This window comes from Ursus americanus, chromosome 7 (assembly GCF_024610735.1).
Source record: "Ursus americanus isolate L20-20 chromosome 7, mUrsAme1.1.p, whole genome shotgun sequence".
NCBI classification, from domain to species: Eukaryota; Metazoa; Chordata; class Mammalia; order Carnivora; family Ursidae; genus Ursus; species Ursus americanus.
In genome coordinates this window covers 9,090,089-9,109,404 of record NC_142133.1, presented here as the reverse complement: position 1 = coordinate 9,109,404, position 19,316 = coordinate 9,090,089, and the positions used below count along the sequence as shown (strand labels likewise).

The 19,316-nt window shown below is 50.9% G+C and overlaps 1 protein-coding gene across 5 annotated transcripts in view; it reads left to right on the top strand.

The window, feature by feature from the left end:
- NPAS2 (neuronal PAS domain protein 2) overlaps positions 1-19,316 on the top strand; it is a 152,632-nt gene that overhangs the window by 119,994 nt on the left and 13,322 nt on the right. For 3 of the 5 annotated variants that reach the window (XM_045771663.2, XM_045771661.2, XM_045771662.2), the window contains exons 8-16: positions 3,446-3,564; positions 4,255-4,337; positions 5,099-5,205; positions 7,249-7,396; positions 9,268-9,352; positions 12,116-12,257; positions 12,752-12,861; positions 15,011-15,100; positions 18,757-18,903. In XM_045771663.2, coding sequence (XP_045627619.1) covers positions 3,446-3,564; positions 4,255-4,337; positions 5,099-5,205; positions 7,249-7,396; positions 9,268-9,352; positions 12,116-12,257; positions 12,752-12,861; positions 15,011-15,100; positions 18,757-18,903 — 1,031 coding nt within the window. Of the gene's footprint in view, positions 1-2,298; positions 2,529-3,445; positions 3,565-4,254; positions 4,338-5,098; positions 5,206-7,248; positions 7,397-9,267; positions 9,353-12,115; positions 12,258-12,751; positions 12,862-15,010; positions 15,101-18,756; positions 18,904-19,316 lie in introns of those variants that run through there. The other 2 variants (XM_087863290.1, XM_045771664.2) reach the window with 2 other exon arrangements.

Here is a 19,316-nt window from a genome sequence, read left to right as displayed (position 1 = left end):
CCAACCGCAGTTGCCAAGCGAGATGAACTTTAATCACTCCTATTCTCTCGAGCACCTCAGGGCACTCTCATGTTCAGAATCCCTAGCGTGCCAGCCCAAGGCAAAATTCTCTAAAATTAGAGGCTGCAATGAAAGGTTCAGGAGCAAAGAGGGGCTTGATCCCCACCCCACCCCACCCGTGGACCCTTTTAGTAGTAGGGAGACCGAAAGCAGAACCCCTCTGGCATCTTGCCAAGCGTGAGGCACCACTCGTGCTGTTTTCAAGGAGTGGTGACTGCTGTTGCCGATTTGCAGCAGATCAGGTCCTTCTGATCAGTGTGATTGCACTAGGAGGGCGGTGAGCTAGCCCGAGGGCCAGCGGGACCCAGCACCGTGCACCGCGCTCCACAGGCACCCTCCCACAGCGAGCCAACCTGTGTGTCAGTTGCGGGCTGGTATCGGAAGATGCCTTCCCCTAGCCGGGTCTTAAGCTGTGGTTTTGATGTGTGATGGAAGGTCATCTCATCAGAGACCCGTTCGACAAACGTGTAGAGCACCTGCTGTGTGCAAGACGCCTGCTCAGGGCGGCGGACAGAGAACTAGACCCATCCCTGCCATAGGGGAAACCTATCTCTTTAGCTCCGGGCAAGAGGAAGATCAATTTCAAGTAAGATGACCCTCGGGGCAAAAAATGTAGCAAGCAATCATTGCTTTTATCTGTGGCGTGAGGACTGTGTGTGTGAGTGTCTTGGAGTGGCGGAAGAAAGGAGAGGGCTGATAAACAGGGCTGCGCCGGCGTCGACCGGGTAATCCTTCCTAGAGGCTCGGGAAGCCAGCTGTAATTAGATATGTTTTTTTCTATTACTTAAATTGAAACAACTAATTAAATCCTTAATTAACGTTTTTTAACTACCTTGGGATAAGAAGTGCCAGAGAAGTTATTCTAAGTGCTAAATATTACCATGAAGTCCCAGGGAGCAGTTTGCTCCTGTGTTGACTCTGGAATCTGCTAGGAGGCTCCCGCTGTGCATAAAAGTCGTTTGCAAAGCAGTCGGCAGAATGTTCCAGTATCTTCTTCCCCTTGACTTCCCCCAAGGTCTTCCCCTTGGCCTCTGCTGAAACTTTCATCCTTGATTTACCGGCACCTTTGATCAAGCCCTCAGCTGCTTCAGGTTTGGGGGTAGAAAGCTCATTCAGAAGACGAGTTTGCTTGGTTCTGGGGCCCTCGGTAAAGTGTCTAGCTTCTCCAGCACAGGCTGTAAGCAATAATGAAATTTCCCGTGCGGGGAGCATTTTCATCTTTAAAACCTTAGCAGTTCTAAAAGGACTCATAAAACTGCACTGAGAGGTAGCCAGGCCAGCAGTAAGCTCTGCAGAACATTCACTTAATTTCCATGGTCTCTGCCCCTTGAAGAAATTGTTAGGGGCTGGGGTCTCCCTACCCCACGCTCTTTCCACCCCCCCTGCCTTCCTTATGGTAAATCACAGATGAAGGCTCTTACTGACAGAGCCCATGGATCATTCCAGCAAGGCGCATAGTTTAGAGACAAATGAGAGACCATCTCTTAAAATTTCCCGGAAGTCCTCGGAAGTTTGCTTAGAAGGCTGAGATTTTCTGAAAGAGTAGGGAGAATTTTATTAGGTCTTTATCTGGCAGGTGATGGCCCTTAGCTTCAAGCAGAGAGAATATTTCACATCTGGGAAATGTGTTAATGTCTCTTTTTTTATTATGCAGATGTTCACATCTGCAGACCCTTCCCCTGTGGGATTGCTTTCTCTTCCCTGGGTGAGTGCCTTGGCTCACGCTACACATTAATCTGCAGTGGTCTAAGCCAACTAATGACAGATGTAAACTCTCTAGGGACCACTATTTCCTACTTTGCCCCCTTTATATTCATGTTTGGAAACATTTATATTAATATGTATGTGAATGCATTCAGAGAATATGTTTGCTAAAATGAATTTATTCATGTTAGTGGCTAGAAGACCACATTATAGAATCACTTAGAAACCTACGAACATATAAAACAAAAATTATTGGAAAGCTAAAATCCAAAGAAAGTCTTGCAGATTTCATTTTAGAATGCATTTCATTTTCTGTTGCTTTATATGTTCTCAAATTGGAAAACACAACTATGTTTAAATCTACAAGTTCAGAAATGTACTTAGAATTCAGGATCTGGTTCAGGATATAATCAACTACATTTGAAAAAGAAAGAGGTAATATAGATTATTTGGCGTAATGATCTTCAGTCCTGGCTGCGTGGTACTAAATGGGGGGGGGAGGGGAGGGGCTTTTAAAAGTGCCAGGGCCTGGGCTTTCCACCCAGAGTTCCTGAATTAGCGGAGCTGGCGATGGGGTCTGGGCAGCTGGGAGGCCACGTAGAATGTCCCAGGGAATCTGGCTGTAGCCAGGTTCGAGAATTCCATGGACATGGTCCACCAACTTCTCTCATTTAACAGGGGTCTTTTCCCCACCCAGCATACTCCACCTAAAATAGCAGAATTGTTCTCTGGCCCAAAAGGTAAAGCAGTCACCGTGAAGCCAGGTGTGTAGCTCCCGGGGAAGATGGCGGCTGGCACCAGTTGGCACCTCCCCAGAGGGCGTGCGGGGGCCTGTTCTCAGCCCCGTGGTGGGCACGAGCCTTGAACAATCCCCTCTCTGCCCTGGGAGAACCCCAGGCTTGGAGTCGGAAGACCTGGCTGGAGCCCTCACTCCATTATTACTACTCTGAGCGACCTTGGTTAATACATGGGACCGTTCTGGGCCTCTGCGGCCTCATGTGTAGAATGAGGGAAGTCATGCCTTCCCAGTGAGAAGAATAAGGCACTCGTGAACAGGTTTGTCCCTGTGTAGAGCCTCAGAACTAGCTAGTCCGTGGGGGACACTGTGCACCTCTGGGGAATCACCCTGGATCCTGAGGCCACGTCCTCAGTGGTAGTGGCCAAGCCCAGGGTCAGCCTGGCTCCAGACGTGGGGTTTTAGGGGGAAACTCTAGAGTCCCAGGTGTGCGGTGCCAGAACCAGGGGTGGGAAGGGGGGGTGGTCAGCGAATGCCAGGGGCCCGTCAGATCAGAAACCACGCCTGCCTGTGGCACCCATCCTGAAGTGAGAATGGAGGCCTTTCCTGCAGCGCGAGGCTGTCTTCTCCTTTTGTAGCACGTTTTCCCAGCACCACGGTCTAAGTGGCAGGAGGACTCCTGGAAATGAGAGGCGGGGGAGTCTGTTGGCTACTTGGATTCCAGCTCTGTTCTGCAGGGTGCAAGTCACCTCAGCAGCCCGGGCCTCCCGTTTCCTGCACAGGGCGGGTAACAGCCCCTCCCTGAGCGAGGTGTCTGGGGCACGAATGATGGGAGTGAATGTTCGCGAAGCCCTGAGCGCGGTGCTGGCTGACGGTGATGCCAGGTAGGGGTCGGCCGCTGTGCCACACAGGGCTAACCTGTCTGTCTGTCCCCTCCCGTCCCAGTGCCTAGCCCCTCTTGTAACGGCTTCGACAGCACCCTTTCGAGGCCCTGCCGGGTGCCGCTTGGAAAGGAGGTCTGCTTCATCGCCACCGTTCGCCTGGCAACGCCCCAATTCTTAAAGGCAAGTACCCGGGAGAGAATTTATCATGTAGAACCAGTACAACTAGTCCCATTTAGTTATAGTTCATTAACCGTCTCTATGGGAAAGAATAAGACTGTAGTGGCGCTGTCACTGACTTTGAAAAGTTGAAATGTCTGGCGTCTATACCTGTGTCAGCCCCCACCTGCCCCTTGCCTTAACTCTGGTCTCCTCTGAGCTGTTTTGCTGCAAGGCAGCGTCAGCCGCTGCTCAGCCTGCAGAGGCTCATTTGTGACTCCGTCGACCCTCCCACTTTTCACGCCAACGTTAAGACCACTCAGGGCAGGCCTAGGTGAGGACCCAGTGTCAGAACTAGGGGTTTGTCTGTGTTCTCTCATCTGATTGCTCTAACACCCGTGGCATGAATGCCGAGTTAAATTAGTCATTCAAATTCAGATGAAAAGCCATTTTCCACATGTTTACCACACTTCTAGATAATGGGAAGGGAGTGGTGTGACATTTTGGCTCTTAGGTATTTTTCCCCAGCTTGTGACATAAATTTAGTATCAGCTAATACTGAAATTAGCTACAGATGATGAGTTTCGTCCAACACAACTTGGAGACTTGCTCTCAATGATTTTAACTTCTGTTATCCTTCTACCATGCGTTCTTGAACAAACGTAGGGTGAGCGTCTGGCACCCTGAGCAACACTTTTTCCCCTTCTAATACAGGAAATGTGCATAGTTGACGAACCCTTAGAGGAATTCACTTCAAGGCATAGCTTGGAATGGAAATTTTTATTTCTGGATCACAGGTTTGTGAAAAGAAAAACATATTTGGGTTGGGTCCTTTTCAAGTGTTTGCTTGCATGAGCCAGGCTCTCCTTGGGAGAGAAAAGTCGGGCCTGGTCCCTTCAGGGAGAAGGGCTTTCTGGCAGCAGGAAAAATCGTTCCCAGCCAAGAGTGAGGCAGCTTCCCTTCCACTGCAAGTTGTCTGTGGCTATGTTCTGTGTTTGGGTCAGAACATCTCGGGAGAGCCCGGTGTCACAGCCCGGGGACATCCCTGGGATACCCTCATGCCCACACCCGCCCCTCGGGACCCTCTCCAGTTCCCAGGAAGGCAGGAGCAGATGGGAGGGAAACTCCTCATCTTATTTCTCTCAACACCCCTTTGTCCCTTTAATTCAACCTGCTTTCTTTCTTCTATAACATTTTTCACAGCTGAAGGGTGAGAAATCTCCCCTCCCCACCCTTTAACTTTTTATTACGCTTTGGGGTTGGGCTGACTCAATCCATAGCTGTTTTTAATCATTTGGTAATGATAAAGTTTATTATTTAACCCAGGTTATGCCAATGAAACTGAGTATTTAAATGCCAGGAAGTTTGAGCACTTTGGAAAACACAGCCTCTCTGGTGTGAACCATTGCAAAATTATTTTCATGCCCTTGTTCTTGAGAAATGAGGCCACTGTGTTGATCATTAAACATGCAAACTGGCCCCCTCTGGATGGAGGTGCTGCCGTGGTGAGATGGGCAGGGTATTTGCTCTCTGACGAACTGTCCCCATTGCTTGGCAGAGCCCCTCCAATCATAGGATACCTGCCTTTTGAAGTTTTGGGGACCTCGGGCTATGACTACTACCATATTGACGATCTGGAGCTCCTGGCCAGATGCCACCAGCACTGTGAGTACCGCACATCCAGCCCCAGGGCCAGACGGCCTCCAGCCCCCTCCACGGAGCCCCGACAGCACGACTCTTGGGCCCTGGAAGTCTGTTTATTACTTGGTTTCTTTTTAAAGAGGAAGACTTAGTTTTCTCTAAAATGATGTAGGTGTGGGGTAGAGGTCCTTCTGTGGTTTGCCCCTGGGTTGTGTTTCTGTGTTTCCACCTGGAACTGACTTTGCCCCACCTCCTCCCACCTCCCCCCCGCCCCACCTTCCCGTGCCCTTCAGATACGTAAGCTATTTTAATCTGACTTAAGAAAATAAGACAATGATGGTCATTTTTTCTAAGTTATGCAATTCATTTCGAAGACAAAATACCAAATTCAGCATCCCTGCTTTTTGTCAACATACATATATGGGTCACAAGCTACAGGCCAGGTACTGAGCTAGGCCCAGGACGTAAAGACGATCAGAATCTCCTTACTGTTCTGTAGGAGCAAGGTCTAATGGAAAAGCAGAAATACGTGACATTATAGGATGCTGTCACTGCATTAGAGGGGATGTGCTCAGGATACTGGGGGGCTCAGCCAGCTGGGGGAGGGGATCAGGGAAGGCACTCTGCCACAGAAGAGGACAACAGGTGGGCAGAGGTAGGGGAGGTAGGACTCATGATGTGGGGGGATGTGGAAGAATGACCAGTATATCTGGGTTCTCACTTAGCAAGAGTTGTCAAGAATTAACCATGCAAAGCCATATTTTCCGTGCCAGGTTCTAGCTTTAAACAAGAACATTTTTCATCATCCTGACTTCTGGATCCTGACACATGAATTGACCACCAACGCTGTATTTTGATAGACGTGCTGTCCGTAGTACCCGTATAACTTTCTGTTCTCCACTTTCTTGTCAAAGGAAGAGTAGGCTCGAGTTCCATCGGGGTCCTCTGTTGGAATCTGAGGCTAATCTTTAAAACTTGAACCCCTTGCTCCTCAAAGTATGGTCCTCGAGTAGCAGCAAGGGCAGTGCACGGAGTCGGCTAGACTTGTAGACTCTCGGGCTTTCCCTCCAGGACTGTGGAATCAGAACGTCCATTTTAACAAGACCCCCCAAAGGATTCATGGGCACAGGAAAGTTTGAGAAGCAGGGTTACCTCAAGCCTTGGCTGCTTCTGACCCTTCAAACGGAGCAAGGCCACCCTGAAGGTAGAATTACCTTCATGGTCTGAAGGACTTGGCCCAGGGCTCAGGCAAGACATTCTCCCTCTGTGGAGCCCATGCCCTTGCTCAGCTGGGCTTCCTACCTCTTCGGAGATCACATTTTCCAAGGCAGTGGCTCCCGTTGTCACTTCGGTTTCCCAGTTGTGTATCTGTTATCTGTTTGCGGAAGGAGGGGCTAAATTCCAGGCCCTGAGGCAGTGACCCAAACTGTTGTTCTTCCCTACACCCACAGTCCCAGCCTTCTGCCCCGAGCAGGCTCAAACTCCAACAGCACCCATTCTGTTCTGGATGCCCCCAGAGAAGCCCACCGACAGACTTAACCCTAGGGGGCTCCACGCAGCCCTGCGGCAGCGGGGCCTGAGCTAGAAGGCATCTGTAGGCGACTCTCTCATCTAGGACCGTGTAGACGAAGCAGGAACTGCTGACAGACAGCCACCGAATCCATGCCGAGGGTGCGGGCTGTCGGGTCTATTTTGGGCCCCCTTCTCCCAGTGTCTGCATTGATGTCTGTCCTGAGCCCCGCTCCTGCAGCTCCAAAGACAGCGCCGCCTGCAGCAGGCAAACCTGAGCCTCTTTGTAATTAAACGCGGGTTTGGGAATCGGCCCTTCGCTGAGGCTCTCTTAAGCCTTTGAGCATTTGGGGAAGGGTGCGGATTGTTTTTCCCTTATTTAAGAATTCAGTATCGTTTCCCGGGATCTTGATAGTCACTTAAAATACAGCACACCTGGAGAAGGGCACGCTGTTTGGCATGGTGTTTCTGAAAGCTTATGTTTTCAACAGTACCTTCTGGGGGAGAGCATTTTCGTATCCGCGTTTGCTACCTGCAGCCTCCGTTTTCTGCCAACAGTGATGCAGTTTGGCAAAGGGAAGTCCTGTTGCTACCGGTTTCTGACCAAAGGCCAGCAGTGGATTTGGCTGCAGACCCACTACTACATCACGTACCACCAGTGGAACTCCAAGCCCGAGTTCATCGTGTGCACACACTCGGTCGTCAGGTGAGGGCTGGGGCTGGGCGGGCGGGCCAGTGGTCCCAGGTCCTGCAGAGCAAGCGAGCCCGGGCTTGAATTCCTCCACGGGGCCCGGGGTGTCCTCCGCAGTTCACAGAGGAATCTCCGGAGCTCAGCTTCCTGCCAGGGACACAGCATCTCTGTTCCCTCTGGGGGGTTAAGTGTTCGGTTTGGCCTCTCCGCAAGCTTCATGCGCTCTTTCCAGCTGCCAGGATGTGACTTACTGCTTCACTGACCTGCTTCCACATTTTCCCCTCCTCTCCATCCATCCTCCAGCCTTCCCTGGTCACTGTTTGGAGACGAAAATTAAAATTTTGCCTCTAAATCACTCACAGACCTAGTCCCCTTTGTTTCTAATGCATTAAAAGCCCCTGCTGGCAACTGAGGCAGCGTTGGGAGTAGAGCCTGGCTCCAGGGGAGAGGGTTCCAGGCAGTTCCCAGTGGCCTCAGGGACCCCCCAGCCCAAGGTGGGTGAGCAGAGCTTCCAAGGGAGGCCGTGTATCTAGCCTTTCCTAGACACAGGCTCTGTAAGGTCACGATTCCCAAAGGTAGAGGAGAAATGCCATTCATGAGCTTTTTCCCCTCTGACTACAGAAATTTTAAGGACATCAATCAGTTTTAAACTGATCTAGAGAAGAGCATATGAGCAGAGCAAAGAAAGGTTATATACATTGTAGGTATGTATGTATATAGACGTAATAGACAAGACAGATAAAAGATGGGTAGATATATATGGGTACATATAGACACTATCCGTAGATACCGCACCTTGTATATACACATAAGAGATAGACAACGGGTAGATAACAAGTAGGTAGGTGAGTAGGGAGATAAATGGATAGATACCATACATACACACATGCATATATACAGTCAACAAGTCAATCTCTCTTCTTTAATAAGTGGGGAGAAAATGCCTGTCTTTCTTGCCAGTGACCCCGACCATCCCATTGCATGCCTCTTCTAGGGACTTGATCTTAGCTTCTCAGCCCACCCTTGGGCACTTCAGCAGCCAGGGGTTTCTGACGACAGGTGAGTCCTCCCTACCGCCACCCAGCCTGGGCCTTTGCCGCAGGGTCCTTTTGTCCCCAGGGAAGGTTGGCCATCGTCATCATCTTGGTCTTCAGACTCTGCCCTTGACCTTACTCTTCCTCTCCATCCTCTACCTCCCTAATCTTGGAAAGCAACTCTCAGAGAAAGTAGGGAGTGAACTAGTTAGTAAATAAGGTAACAAGCATTCCAGAGGCCCCAGAGCCACTCTCACTTGCCAGGGCCCCTCACCCAGCCTGTTCCTCCCCGTGAAGCAGAGGCCAGAGCTGGGGCCCTTCAGCCGTCACCACATTGGACCGATTTCCCTGTGCTCTTTTAAAAGTGGGCCCATAGACAAATCAGTGCTCAGAGTCTAGACCTAGATTTGTTTGAGAGAAAACTGTCAAAGGTTGTACTGACTAAAAAAGTCTTGTGTCACGTCTCGGTATGCACAGTCCAGACTGGGTAGGTTTTAAGAAAGGCTTCTGGTTATTCAAAGGCCTCGCCTTATCCTGTAGATGAAAATATGTTTCTAAAGACAATTATGTTTGGAAGTTTCAGGACATGGGGAGAAGAAAAGTAAAGGAGAAGGGAGAAGAAACACCGTGGAAAGGAAAATATTTCGGTTGTCACATTAGAAGTCACCCCAGTGGCAGTTAGACACAGAATGAGACTCCCTCCTCAAACAAGTGACAAGACTAGCCTCCTTTGTGGTGACGATTCTGGGGTGGGCGTCACGTGGGGTACCTCGACGTATCACACAAGCCCTCTCTGCTGTTGCCATCTGGAACGTCCCACCTCCAGCTCTGGTCTCTTGATTTCCTGATCAGTTACGCGGACGTTCGGGTAGAAAGGAGGCAGGAGCTGGCTTTGGAAGACCCACCACCTGAGGCCGTCCACCCTTCGGCACTAAAGGTAAGCGATCCCCACCAGACGGCTAAAGGCCAAGTTAGCCTAAGTAAGTTCTTCCATGAGTTGTTATAATGAAGCTAGGAGGATTTTGATTTGCTGTGCTCCCGGTACTATTCAGCGTGCTTCTCGGGTACTCACCCTTTACCATCACCATATTCCTGCGTGGCGGGCACTGCTACTACCCTCGTCCTTCAGACGAGGCACAGAAGCACACACAGGATTTAGCTCACAGACCCAAGGCCACTGAGGGTGAGAACTCACAGAGCTGGTTAAGAAACAGCCTCTGGACTCAAAGAGTGATTTGGCAACTTTCCATCCTTACGAGAGCAGTAATAATAAACCCACTTTGTACCTCTCCCACAGATAAAAAAGCTAGGGGCTTATTCCATCGTCCCATTGAGGTGTGGAATAATTTGAATGCCCTGGTCCTTCCCTTAGCCTAGGGGCTGATGGTCTGCCTGCAAGACCCGGGCCTCACCCCCCACCCTCCGTGTCGTCAGTAACAAGGTGCACTTTCTACGGTGTCTGCGGGTCTTAGTGAACAGCCGTGTTGGAGCCAGCTTCGTGCCAGGGAGCTCTGCAAGTGAGGGGTGTCCGCCTTCACAAAGCCTTACCGCCATCCTTCTCCGCATGGGGCTCTCGGGTCCCCTGTAGTCGGGCTTTCTCCGTACCCGCTCCTGGTGTGTCAGACAGCTGGAGGGAAACGTGCAAGCGGACCAGAGCCCTTCCTCAAAGGTCATTCTTCAAGCAGACACACATGTTGGGAGAAAAGGAGAGAAAGCAGGGAAGGGAGGGAGCATTGTACTTCATCAAAGCCAAGAAGCTGTCTGTTATAAGATCCCCCATTATTTATCTCCCATTAAGAAAGAGAAAATGCTGTCACCAGTCCATCTGTGAAATACGGACTTCTTTTCATTAGAGGACACATCCCAACTTCAGATATGTCACTGCGTAGAGGGGAAGTGTCTCTTATCATTGGTGACATGTGGTTCAAGTGCCAGGCTGCCCCGCAACCTAGAATGCAGAGACGTTGGCCAGGAGCTGCTGCAGCAGCAGTGGTCCAATGAAAGTATCTCTGGCCCATGAGACTCGAGTTGGAGGGAAGGAGAAACCACCTGTAAAGACTAGAGAGCAGTCCGTGTCTTGGGCGAGCCTCCCCTGCTGGCGCGCTCGCGGTGAAGTATCAGATGGTGATCCGTCACCAGCCCGCTGATATGACACACCTGTCCTTGTTTATGGACGTGTTTATTTCCCAGCTCTGTCATATAATGCATCATGCATCATGTCCGAGAACAGGACCCAGCTGCTCATAGGCAGGCATTAGACACACCATACATCACGGCTCGTGAACAGGCACAGTGTGCATCATCCTGTCGGAAATTCGTTCTTGAGGTTTCCGACCCTTCAGGAGCCCTAGAACCCAATGGAACTTCTCATAAACATGCACATATGTCTAAACACACAAATACAATCTCGGGCTGCCCCTTTTAAAGGAAAAGCCCAGGGGACAGTGCTTTTCAAACTATCAGTGGCAATGGACTCTGTTTGATTTCAAATCTGTCACTGACCGGTGCTTTTGCCAAATGGAAATTCCCATGCTTGGGTGTGATGTGCAGCTCCGTCAGATGGCTAGAAAAGTCTCTCAGTGCTCACCGCCACTGCCTGTCCAGATTTCTCTGCTGACCAGGAGCACACGATTGGCAAACAGCCGTGGGCCAGGGCCCGCGCTCCGAGGGCCGTGTATCTGGGACTAAGCCGCGGAGCCTCCGAGTTGACATTTAGCAAATCCAAGCACACCCCGTGATTCTGTTTTGCGCAAAGGACTGTAGGTCACATATCAATCGTTTCAGCCCTTACTCGGGCACACACCCAGTATCCACCCTCCCTGGAGTCCTGACCCAAAAGACAGAATAGCCACATAGACTCACACCCAGAGATTTTAGACCCAAGACCATGGGACATAGGACAGCCTATCCAAACAGCCTAGAGATGCCAGGAATGTCACCATCCTCCTATGACTGGATAGGAGCATGGCTCAGGAAGGTGGGCATTATGTTTCTTCTTTAGCTTAAAAATTACCCTAATCCCTGCTGTCTTACACTTATGACACTAAAAAGTGCAGGATGGAAAGATGGCTTCTTAGGGTTGGAAGGGCACCGTTGCTTTCTCATCACACAATACTCAAAGCAGGGCCATCCTGGGATCCAGGATCAGTTAGCATCCAGGATCAGTTAGGATCCAGGAATTAGTAGATGGGAGATCATTGACCCTTTGCCTGTTCTCCACGCTGGGGCCCCAAAGCTACAAAGGAGAAGCAGTGGGGAGACCATGTGGGAGATGCTCTGATGGGTCCAAAGGCATTGGTTTCATCAGAGTGTTAACGATTCAGTACACCAGCAACCTCATTTCTAGAACTTGCCTCTTCTCCCCTTCTGGGAAAGCCAAGATTCTGGGCAGTGAGGTGACAGTTTTAAGGAAAAAATAAAATGCAACATCAGTTATGAAAATCTAAAAAATCAAAATGCAAGGTGAGAAAGCATAACAGATCCTGCTTTTGTAAGGCCACAAGTGTCTCAAAGACACCTAGATTACATATATGTACGAATATTCTACCCCAGTATGTCAGGACTTCCAAATGGTTCCCATCTTTCTCCCTCCACCCTCCAAATTTTTCCACACAGAGGAGAGCTAAAGTCCTGTCATTCATTCCCATCACCTCGATGCTGAAGTTGTGTGTGTGTGTGTGTGTGTGTGTGTGTGTTTCAGGACAAGGGCTCCGGCCTGGACTGTCAGCAGCACTTTAATGCACTTGACGTGGGCACCTTGGGCCTTAACCCCAGTCAGTCACCATCGGTGTCCTCCAGAAGCTCCCACAAATCCTCGCACACGGCCATGTCAGAACCCACCTGTGAGTGTCCTGCCACGGATGGTGGGGGATGGGTGCCCCACACGGGACCAGGGTGTGGGGGGCACGGAGCCCCGCGAAGGGTCCCAGGCCTGAGCAGAATCAGGGCAGTCCATGGCTACCGAGTGGGAGCTGCCTTGGTGCTCATTCTTGCTCCCTTTCCCGCGGGCTTCCTGCCCTCCCCCTCTCCCCACTCCGGAGCAGACAGAAGGCAGGTGACACGCAGACCCGAGAGTCTGGCTGGGCTTGAGGGACTCTGGCGAGGTGTGAGGTCAGGCAGGTGGTTGAACCAGGCTCTGGACGTGAAGTGTGGGGATGGTTTGCTGTCATCTGCCTGCTCCCAGGTGAGGTTGGAGGCTGACAGAACTTGCTGGACTTTGTCAGGGAAGCCAGCCAGGCCCTTGTCTCGTGTGCACTGTAGTCATTTTTCCCCTCTTTTGATAAGAAAACTGCTAAGTCTGTGTGGATCGGGAAGGTGATGAGTTGCTTTCTTACAGCCACCCCGAGCAAGCGGATGGCCGAGGCCAGCACCACGGCTCTGCCAAGGTCGGCCACCCTGCCCCAAGAGCTCCCCGTGCTGGGGCTCAGCCAGGCAGCCACCATGCCGGTACGTGACTTGAAACTTCTCGGCCAGGGGCGCCCCACTGGGGCGGGGCTGGCTAGACCCCAGGACCGCGAGCTGCATCTTCCCAGAGAACCAGCCGTACTGGACGTGGAGAGTGTGGGGTGGTGGGCAGGGTGGGAAGCTAGGTCGTTTAATTAGCAACTAATTTGAAACATTTTTCCTCCAAAATCAACATGGATGTATAGTCAAAGAATGCCAAATCCAAACGAGATTTAAAGATTAAGCCGGACGTCTCAAACCAGGGATCACCCCCCCGCCAGAGTCTCTGAGGACACAGGACCCTACCATTGTGGGTCCTGTTTCGCCCCAGTGGAAATGTTTGAGAAGTCCCTATCAACAAAAATGTACCCCTGCGTGTATCAGGCAGTGTCCCTGATCTGCACCAGACCTCTCCAAAAGGTCAGGGACCGAGTGGCCTTTTAGAAGGCATGCTGGCTGTATGCAAAATCACTGATGTACAATTCTCTGGTTATCTGTTGCCTCGTAAGGGATCGCCTCAAACTTGGAGGTGTAAAGCAAAAGTCGTCTCTCACATTCACGGGATTCGAAACGAGCACAGTGGGGCTGACTCCGCTCTGCGGCCTGGTGTCGGAGGCCTCGCGCACCAGCCAGGGCTAGGGAATTCACATCCTGGGTGTATCTGCTCGCATGGCTGCCCCCCGGGCTGGACTGGGCTGACTGAAGCCTGGGCCCAGCCGAGACCATCCACCCTTGACTTGCATGGGCCTCTCCCTGCCTGAGAGCTGAGCTTCTCCCAGCACGGCAACTGGGTTCCAAGGAGAAATGTCTGGAGGGGGGGCTTTCCGTGAGAACCAGGCGGAAGCTGCATGGCTTTCTATAACCTAGCCGCGGGAGTCCCACAGCGTCACCTCTCTTGGTCAGAGCAGTCCCAGCTCATCCACAGAGACGGACAGAGACCTCCACCTCAGGATGGGAGAAGTGTCCAAGAATTTCAGGGGCCGCATCCGGGTCGTTGCCAACTACCTCATCCCCATCCCTCGCTGACACCGGGGATGGAAGTGAACATGCCACCTTCCTGCTTGCCGTCTCCATGAAAGTTATGCACGCCCTACTTGAAAAGCTTAGGCGACGAGTTTTATTTTCAAATCAAACATGACAAAGACCATGAATGCCATTCTTCCAGCACTTGGCTGCCCAGTCTAACTACTTTCTGCCACCGATGGAGGCACAGCCCCTCCCCACTGTGCTAGGGACGCAATTGGGAGACTCCAGACCGGGCTGTGGGTGGCCCCGTGCTAGGATTTCTCACTCAAAACCAGGCCTCCTGTTGTCACTTCCTCCCAATGCGGTCCAGGGTGACATTTCCCATTTGGGCTGCTTCCTATGGTCCCTAGCACCTGAGGACAGTTTGGGAATAACTTCAGAAGAATTCTTTTGACTTTTCTGTTTAAAACTGTCACGAGCCCATGAAGGTGAAGCGTTTCATTTCTTGTTTCTACACATTGTCTCGCCACCATCCCCCTGCCCTGTCCTGAGTGATCAGGAAACAAGGTCTGTGACTCAGCTGACTTCCCAGGAGTCTCTCGAGTGGATTCCAGGCAAAGTCTGCTGAAATTGCACCAGTACTCACTGCCTGGAAGAATGAGTGGGTATAGACATGCAGGGCACTAATGCACGTCGGTCTACGTGAGTGTTGAGCAGAAAGAGGAAGGACCACGCGCAAAGCCAACACTGGTTATTAGCACAGCCCCGTTCACACAGCTCGATGACACCACTAAGAATTTATCAGTTTGGGAGAAGAGCAAGCACATCCACCAAGAATGGAGTCCGGAACAGAAGGCAAGGGAGGGGGGTGTGGAGGAGAGCTGAGAAGCTCCGGCACATCGCAGCGGCTCTGCAGGGCACACCGTGGCAGGAAGGCATCACGGATCCCGAGGGGGACTCCAGGACCTTGCTTGAGAGCACGCTGCACCCTTCACCAGCCGTGTTTCGGCTCTGACTCCATGTCCTGCGAGGGCAGCAGCATAGCTCACCTTCTAGAAGTGAGCTCTTCACTCTAGTGCAGAGGGCCTCCTATAAGCCAGAGAACCCAGCTGACTGAGAGCACCCATGGACCTCTGGAATGGCCCAGAAGTGGTGTTTGTTAACAAAGCCCCCCTCTCTTCCCCAGGCTCCACTGCCAGCCCCATCATCCTGTGACCTCACCCAGCAGCTCCTGCCCCAGACCATCCTGCAGAGCCCCTCTGCCCCCATGACACAGGTGAGTCTCGGGCTCAGGAAAAGGGACACCTGGTGGTCACACTTCCCCCAAGACATAATGCGCAGTATCCCCTTGTGTGGGGGTGGGGATACACTGGTGCCCAAGTGTATGTACCAAACCAAGATCTCACAATGGGGAATGTTTCTCCCCATGTGCCCGTGGGACGTGCCGAGCTTTGAACTCTGTCCTATACCTGTCCCCTCCGGCCATCATCGTCTTCTTAATCTTCGTTCATCTCTCTGCCACTTTTCTCTGTTCCTTTTACTCTTTATGACTCCAAATTGGTTGTTATTTTAGCAAAAGTTTAAATTAGGCCAAATGTCATAGGGAGACTGCAAAATTGTAAGAGCTGTGAGTCCAGTACTATAAATATCACATCGAGGGTTTTTTTGTTTTGTTTTTGTTTTTTTTTAAGGATCATGACTTTGCTGAGTAATTCCTTCTTTGTTTCAGCAACAGTCAGTGAGTTACTATTTGGGTCGGGGAGTGAGCGAGCGTGAGGGGCCCAGGGATGCTTGTAGCTCAGCCCTTGCTGTTAGTAGTCAGGGTTCAAGGGAGGGCCAGGCAACTGTTAATAGTCAGGGTTCAAGGGAGGGCCAGGCATATAAACAGGTCAACCTCCATGGCAGGGTGTGTGTGTTTACAGAACCAGAAAGAAAATTACCTCCCCCCCCCAGGAGGTGATGCTTGAGCTGGGCCTGGAAGAATGGGTAGGAGGTTGCCAGGTGGAGGGTCCACAGGGAAGGCGTCTGGGCTTGGGCAGGGAGTTTGGACAATATGCACCCCGCTTGAGGCCCGGCAGGTGGCAGGCGGCTGAATGAAGCAGCAGTCATTCATTCTGTGGCCCAGGAGGGCGGGGGAGCTGATTGGCATACATTGGGCTGAGGCCAGCCTCCGCTTTCCGTTCCTTTCTGGCATATTTAGCTTGGTCTCACTCTCTGGCCACAAGGGGGTCCCAGGTAGCAGCAGCTCACCAACTGGCTGCACTCTTGCCAAAGTGCGGACTTCTGTGTCGGCGCAAACCTGTCACCGCTGATGAAAACTCTTTATAACATATGTCCCTTTAACAGCGGTCTCGAATGCTTTCCTGGAATAAGAAAGGCACCTGCTAGCACGTGCTCCTCGCTCGAGTTAGGCTGGGAGGATGTAAAACGCATCCAGAGTCGACTAATTAAAATCATCTATATTCATCCTCATTAGGGGAAAAAAAAAATTCTCTTCGAATTTCCAAGGCACATTTGGTATGAAATTAGTAACTTTTTCAATCCAAAGGCACCTAAAATAAGAGCCCCTCTAACTTCTGGGTCTTGCATAAGTAAAGGAATGTCTTTGTTTTATAATGCATAATGATGTGATTAAGGTCTTCTTCAAATTCTGATTTTTCATGTATGGAACATCATTTTACTTAACAATAACAGTTCTTACTCTGTTAAGCATATTATACTTAATAATAAGCACATTCTTGAAGACATTCTTGCATAATTGCTGACCTTTCAAGTCAGGGGGCTCTTTTCACACCTGCTCCATGTAAAACAATGGATTCTACCATTTTCTCTCTTCCCATTCACTGCTGTTATTGCTCTCACACGCTATCACAGAAAGGGGGGAAGAAATAAAATCCAAAACGTGAGAAATGGTTATCTGGGTAGTTGCTGGTTTTGCTTCATACTGGGTTTCTAAAATGTCTAAATTAGAGTAAAGGTCTTTATCAAAAAGGCCATGATCAGGAATAGGACAAGAGACTAATGCTTGGGTGTCCTGGAAGGCCTTGAGAAAATCAGAAGTTACTAGAGGTAACTAACACTTAGGACAGTGCCGGCCCCTCCCTGACTGCCCAGCCCCCTCCTGTTTCCCTTTGGAGCCAACTGGGCTACCCAGACTGCCCTCTCTACTGGACGTGCAAGGCGTAGCCCCGAATGTTTCCTGACTTTGTAGAACCCACCACGGAACCTTTTGTGTTGTGTTTTGTTTTGTTTTTAATTTCATACCTGGTAGAACTCCTTTTCTTTCTCAATCAAATTCTCTTCCAAAATCCCAGCTCAGTGTTTCGATGAGTTACATTCTGCTGGAGTTTTTGCTGATACAGTCTGGCATAGTGCAGGTATTTTTAAACTCATGTTGAACAGCAGAACTTGTTCTTGTAAATGAAGTCTGAAGCCCAAGACGCTCTGAGTGAGGTGGAACTGGGAGGCGGGGGAGGTGTTGCTGGCAAAACCTCTTGGCCTCACCCAGCTCCCTCCCAAGACTCCGGATTCACATTTTGGCCCCTACCACCTTCTAGCTCTGTGATCCCAAGCAAGTTGCATGTGTGACATGGGGGTATGATGTGAAGAATTGGTGTCCTGTCTCTGCTGGCCTGGGGCAATGACAGGCAAGTGTGGGTCTCCGCAAACGGCAGCACCCGCCTTTATTATTTGTGCTGGTTCTTTTAATTATTATTTTGCCACTCCCAAAACTTTGGTCGGTTAAGCCATCTTTCAGTGTATCCAGCTGTATCCGAAACTCTCCCGGCCTCCTTGCTTTTCCCTGTATGGGAGGTCAAAGAACAGAGAAAGAGTCTCTGGAGGTGTTTGCAAAAGACAACGGGCAAGAAATGGACTAGGGAGATTTTTGGGATAGAGATCAAGGGAATGGAGGTTTAAAAAAAAAAAAAAAAGGAGAAGAGAAGAAGAAAGGGAGGGCGAGAGGGAGGAAGGAAGGAAGGAAGGGGTGAGCAGAAAAGCCCCAGACCAGCAAACACAAGAAACAGGAATTATTGAGTGCCCCAGAGAGCCCAGAGCAGGAGTGCCGACTTCACCTGCAATGATCTCCCTGTTTCCTGCAAGGAAACGCCTTATGCCAAGGTGGACAGGTAACATGGGGCAGGGATCATCTGTAGAATCTTCCTACAGCCAACTTCCATCCCAGGAAAGGGGCAAGAGGTAAAAGAAGGGGAAACTTGGCGCTCCTGTGCAAAGCACTTCTCAGTGTCCCTCCTGTAAGGTCGTCCTCTGCCAGTGCTACCCTCAGGACAAATGTCAGGTGATTGCACCACTCTTTTCCTTAGTTCTTTTGTGAACAGATTTGTAAGAAGTTCATAACAGAAGATGAGCCCGGGGGAAGGGAGGGAAGGTGGTAAGGCCTCCATGGCTCAGGCGGGTTAGGAGGGCAGGGCCTCCCACGAAACGTTGGTATCAAGTTCATTTGCGAATTGTTACGGAGGAGCCTTGCTTGCCAGGATCAGATTTAGGATAATGATAGGACCCCTGATTGCCTATGAACTGTCACCTGCTCTCTGATGCACTGCTTTCGACATTCTTCTCCAAAACCGTTTGTCTGTCTAACCAAATTGGGAATATCCGTTTGTGAGTGCTGCGTACAAAATCACATCCCAATTCCGGGGCCCTCCCGGACTGCCATGCGGTACATTAGACCTGCAGATTTCAGCAGACCTCAGAATAGCCCACACGGGGACCCCTGGAACTCCCGGCCCTCATCCAAAGCCCCTGTGCACTGCTGAGCTCCCCAGCAGCGAGGCACTCAGTAGGGATACCAGGATGGGTGGATAAGGGACAGGAAATGAAAGTGGGCAGGGCTGCTCAGAATAGCAGCAACATCTGTCTGTGAGGCTGAAATCATTCTTTCATCTGGTTGTGTGTTTTGACTCCACCTTCAAGTTCTCAGCACAGTTCAGCATGTTTCAGACCATCAAAGACCAGCTGGAGCAGCGGACACGGATCCTGCAAGCCAACATCCGGTGGCAGCAGGAAGAGCTCCACAAGATCCAGGAGCAGCTCTGTCTGGTCCAGGACTCCAACATCCAGGTGACGCCCCTTCCCGGGCCAGTGTCTGCCCTGGTCTCTGCCCTCCCTACCACGCTGTGACATATTTATCCGTCCTTTCCGGGTGGGCAGGACTCCCGCCAAAGTCCCTCTGAACTGCCCTCAGAGGTCCTGCTTATTGAGCATATTGAAACCTCCAACACCAAGTACAAGGAATGAATCCTTGTACTCCATTCCCAACTCCAGGCCAAACGTGAATTTCACAGGACACCCTCCCCATTTACCCCTTGTTCTGTTGGGCGCGTAATGTCTATACATCCCCTGCATGTTCATTCATGAGTGGTGGTTGATCGCCCTGCTCTGATGCTGGCCTCCCTCTTGTGGGGTTATGAACACCCAGCACTTGTGTAACTGCCCAGGCTACTGGTGGGGGACATGGACGCCACTGTGCAGTT